This window comes from Callionymus lyra, chromosome 1 (genome assembly GCF_982586985.1).
Source record: "Callionymus lyra chromosome 1, fCalLyr1.hap1.1, whole genome shotgun sequence".
NCBI lineage: Eukaryota > Metazoa > Chordata > Actinopteri > Syngnathiformes > Callionymidae > Callionymus > Callionymus lyra.
Window position 1 is genome coordinate 55,679,244 of NC_141818.1, and position 5,000 is coordinate 55,684,243.

Consider the following 5,000-nt stretch of genomic DNA (forward strand, 5'->3'; position numbering starts at 1 on the left):
GAAGTGACATCTACACACTTGTTGTGAAGTGACATCTACACACTTGTTGTGAAGTGACATCTACACACTTGTTGTGAAGTGACATCTACACACTCACTTGTTGTGAAGTGACATCTACACACTTGTTGTGAAGTGACATCTACACACTTGTTGTGAAGTGACATCTACACACTCACTTGTTGTGAAGTGACATCTACACACTTGTTGTGAAGTGACATCTACACACTTGTTGTGAAGTGACATCTACACACTTGTTGTGAAGTGACATCTACACACTTGTTGTGAAGTGACATCTACACACTTGTTGTGAAGTGACATCTACACACTTGTTGTGAAGTGACATCTACACACTCACTTGTTGTGAAGTGACATCTACACACTCACTTGTTGTGAAGTGACATCTACACACTCACTTGTTGTGAAGTGACATCTACACACTTGTTGTGAAGTGACATCTACACACTTGTTGTGAAGTGACATCTACACACTTGTTGTGAAGTGACATCTACACACTTGTTGTGAAGTGACATCTACACACTTGTTGTGAAGTGACATCTACACACTTGTTGTGAAGTGACATCTACACACTTGTTGTGAAGTGACATCTACACACTCACTTGTTGTGAAGTGACATCTACACACTCACTTGTTGTGAAGTGACATCTACACACTTGTTGTGAAGTGACATCTACACACTTGTTGTGAAGTGACATCTACACACTTGTTGTGACACGTGTCGCCACATTTCAGGCTTCAAACATAAAGATATAACATTTTAATTTTTTGTCAAGAATCAACAACAAGTGACACAATCGTGAAGTGGAACGAAATTTATTGGATAATTTAAACTTTTTTAACAAATAAAAAACTGAAAAGTGTAATATTATTCGCCCCTTTGCGCTAATACTTTGTAGCTTTGTAGGATATGACTCTATCAGTTTTGCACATCGAGAGACTGGAATTCTTGCCCATTCTTCCTTCAAAACAGCTGGAGCTCAGTGAGGTTGGATGGAGAGCGTTTGTGAACAACAGTCTTCAGCTCTTTCCACAGATTCTCCATTGGATTCAGGTCTGGACTTTGACTTGGCCATTCTAACACCTGGATACGTCTATTTGTGAACCATTCCATTGTAGATTTGGCTTTATGTTTTGGATCATTGTCCTGTTGGAAGATAAATCTCCGTCCCAGTCTCAGGTCTTTTGCAGACTCCAACAGGTTTTCTTCCAGGATGGTCCTGTATTTGGCTCCATCCATCTTCCCATCAATTGTAGCCATCTTCCCTGTCCCTGCTGAAGAAAAGCAGGCCCAAACCATGATGCTGCCACCACCATGTTTGACAGTGTTGATGGTGTGTTCAGGGTGATGAGCTGTGTTGCTTTTACGCCAAACATATCGTTTTGCATTGTGGCCAAAAAGTTTGATTTTGGTTTCATCTGACCAGAGCACCTTCTTCCACATGTGTGGTGTGTCTCCCAGGTGGCTTGAGGCAAACTTTAAACAAGACTTTTTATGGATATCTTTGAGAAATGGCTTTCTTCTTGCCACTCTTCCATAAAGGCCAGATGTGTGCAGTGCACGACTGATGTAGTCCTCTGGACAGACTCTCCCACCTCAGCTTATCTGCAGTTCATCCAGAGTGATCATGGACCTCTTGGCTGCATCTCTGATCAGTCTTCTCCTTGTTTGAGATGAAAGTTTGGAGGGACGGCGGGTCTTGGTAGATTTGCAGTGGTCTGATACTCCTTCCATTTCAATAGAATTGCTTGCACAGTGATCCTTGAGATGTTTAAAGCTTGGGAAATCTTTTTGTATCCAAATCCGGCTTTAAACTTCTCCACAACAGTATCTCGGACCTGCCTGGTGTGTTCCTTTGTCTTCATGGTTCTCTCTTTAAACAGAACCCTGAGACTATCAGAGAGCAGGTGCATTTATACGGAGACTTGATTACACACAGGTGCCTTCTATTGATCATCATCAGTCATTTAGGACAACATTGGATCCTTCAAAGATCCTCACTGAACTTCTGGAGTGAGTTTGCTGCACTGAAAGTAAAGGAGCGAATAATATTGCACTTTTCAGTTTTTTATTTGTTAAAAAAGTTTAAATTATCCAATAAATTTCGTTCCACTTCACGATTGTGTCACTTGTTGTTGATTCATGATGAAAAATTAAAATTTTATATCTTTATGTTTGAAGCCTGAAATGTGGCGAAATGTTGAAAGATTCAAGGGGCCGAATACTTTCGCAAGGCACTGTATATATACTGTAGATATATATATGTACATCTATATATATGTATATCTATATATATATATATATATATATAGATGTACATATATATCTATATATACGTATATATAGATATATATACGTATATATATTTGTTGCTAAATTCAATCATCTGGACGCAGCAGATGTTATTGATCAGGTCACATGACCAGTGAAACATTTACAATCAAATATATCAATAATATCAAATAAATATATTTTACTTTCTTTCACTGAGCGACTGTCGCTGGACCTTTACGTTGTCATGGATACGCTGAGGTCTGAGGTGAGACCAATATATATATATATATATATATTTATATATATATAGATACGTATATACTGTATATAGATATATATATATATATATATCTATATCTATACGTATATATAGATATATATATATATATCTATCTATCTATCAAATATATCAATAATATCAAATAAATATATTTTACTTTCTTTCACTGAGTGAAAACTTTGTTTTCATGTCTTAACAAGAAGGATCGTCTCGTCTGCAGTTGATTCAGAATTCTGAGCCGCTCTAGTAGAAGAACTCACATTTCTCCTTCAAACTCTTCACTGGCTTCCAGTTTCTTTCAGGATCAACTTTAAAATTCTGGTTCTTACTTCCAGATCTATTCATGGTCAGACCTTCATGATCTGATCCAGACTTACAACCCAGCTCGGTCTCTGAGGTCTGTGGATCAGAATCTACTTATGGTTCCTCTCACACGACTCAGGACCAGAGGAGAGAAATCCTTTGGAACGATCTTCTCTCTCTTTGCGCTTGATGATCTACTGACTCCTTTAAGAAACATCTGTGTTTGATGATCTACTGACTCCTTCAAGAAACATCTGTGTTTGATGATCTACTGACTCCTTTAAGAAACATGTGTGTTTGATGATCTACTGACTCCTTCAAGAAACATCTGTGTTTGATGATCTACTGACTCCTTCAAGAAACATCTCTGTGTTTGATGATCTACTGACTCCTTCAAGAAACATGTGTGTTTGATGATCTACTGACTCCTTCAAGAAACATCTGTGTTTGATGATCTACTGACTCCTTCAAGAAACATGTGTGTTTGATGATCTACTGACTCCTTCAAGAAACATCTGTGTTTGATGATCTACTGACTCCTTCAAGAAACATCTGTGTTTGATGATCTACTGACTCCTTTAAGAAACATCTGTGTTTGATGATCTACTGACTCCTTCAAGAAACATGTGTGTTTGATGATCTACTGACTCCTTCAAGAAACATCTGTGTTTGATGATCTACTGACTCCTTCAAGAAACATGTGTGTTTGATGATCTACTGACTCCTTCAAGAAACATCTCTGTGTTTGATGATCTACTGACTCCTTCAAGAAACATGTGTGTTTGATGATCTACTGACTCCTTCAAGAAACATCTGTGTTTGATGATCTACTGACTCCTTTAAGAAACATCTGTGTTTGATGATCTACTGACTCCTTCAAGAAACATCTGTGTTTGATGATCTACTGACTCCTTTAAGAAACATCTGTGTTTGATGATCTACTGACTCCTTTAAGAAACATCTGTGTTTGATGATCTACTGACTCCTTTAAGAAACATCTGTGTTTGATGATCTACTGACTCCTTCAAGAAACATGTGTGTTTGATGATCTACTGACTCCTTCAAGAAACATCTGTGTTTGATGATCTACTGACTCCTTCAAGAAACATCTGTGTTTGATGATCTACTGACTCCTTCAAGAAACATCTGTGTTTGATGATCTACTGACTCCTTCAAGAAACATCTGTGTTTGATGATCTACTGACTCCTTCAAGAAACATCTGTGTTTGATGATCTACTGACTCCTTCAAGAAACATCTGTGTTTGATGATCTACTGACTCCTTTAAGAAACATCTTAAGACGTTTCTATTTGTTCAGGCTTTTCCTTGAATTTCTGGAACTCCTGTGTTGTTCTCAGTATTATCTTGATCTTTGAAGTATGTACTGTTTTGAATATTGTTTTGATTGTTTAAGCGCTTTGTGACCCTGGTCTGGAAAAGCACTATATAAATAAATATTACTTACTTACTTACTTACTTACAAAACTATATGAAGGAAAAACAAAACTTGTGAAAACAAAACAGAAATATTCCAAATATTTTCGGAGGCTTTAGGAACAAATACATCAAAGACTCACAACATCAACACACAACATATCAGGAGTTCAGCAGGACGTGTGATACTGTGTGCGGCGCCTGTTGCTGGAGAAACTGAAAGACTTGAATAAGTTGAAACGAGTTGAACGTTTGTGTCTTCAGGTGGAGGAGGTCGTGGACGTGGGAGCCTTTGCTGCAGAAGACGTTCATATCCCGAGCATCTACGTCCACAGAGTCGTCCTCGGAGGAGCTTATGAGAAACGCATCGAGGTCACTTTACATCTTTTACATGTTTCTTGATGATGTCACGACTGATGATGTCACGACTGATGATGATGTCACGACTGATGATGTCACGACTGATGATGATGTCACGACTGATGATGATGTCACGACTGATGATGATGTCACGACTGATGATGTCACGACTGATGATGATGTCACGACTGATGATGATGTCACGACTGATGATGATGTCACGACTGATGATGATGTCACGACTGATGATGTCACGACTGATGATGATGTCACGACTGATGATGATGTCACGACTGATGATGTCACGACTGATGATGATGTCACGACTGATGA

At 38.4% G+C, this 5,000-nt stretch overlaps 2 protein-coding genes across 2 annotated transcripts in view; one reads left to right on the plus strand and one right to left on the minus strand.

Annotated features, from left to right (window-relative positions):
• Positions 1-5,000, minus strand: part of ghra (growth hormone receptor a) — a 191,421-nt gene that overhangs the window by 111,978 nt on the left and 74,443 nt on the right. The window lies entirely within an intron of this gene.
• oxct1a (3-oxoacid CoA transferase 1a) overlaps positions 1-5,000 on the plus strand; it is a 28,122-nt gene that overhangs the window by 15,572 nt on the left and 7,550 nt on the right. The window contains exon 8 of the mRNA XM_087779020.1: positions 4,572-4,679. Coding sequence (XP_087635146.1) covers positions 4,572-4,679 — 108 coding nt within the window. The remainder of the gene's footprint in view (positions 1-4,571; positions 4,680-5,000) is intronic.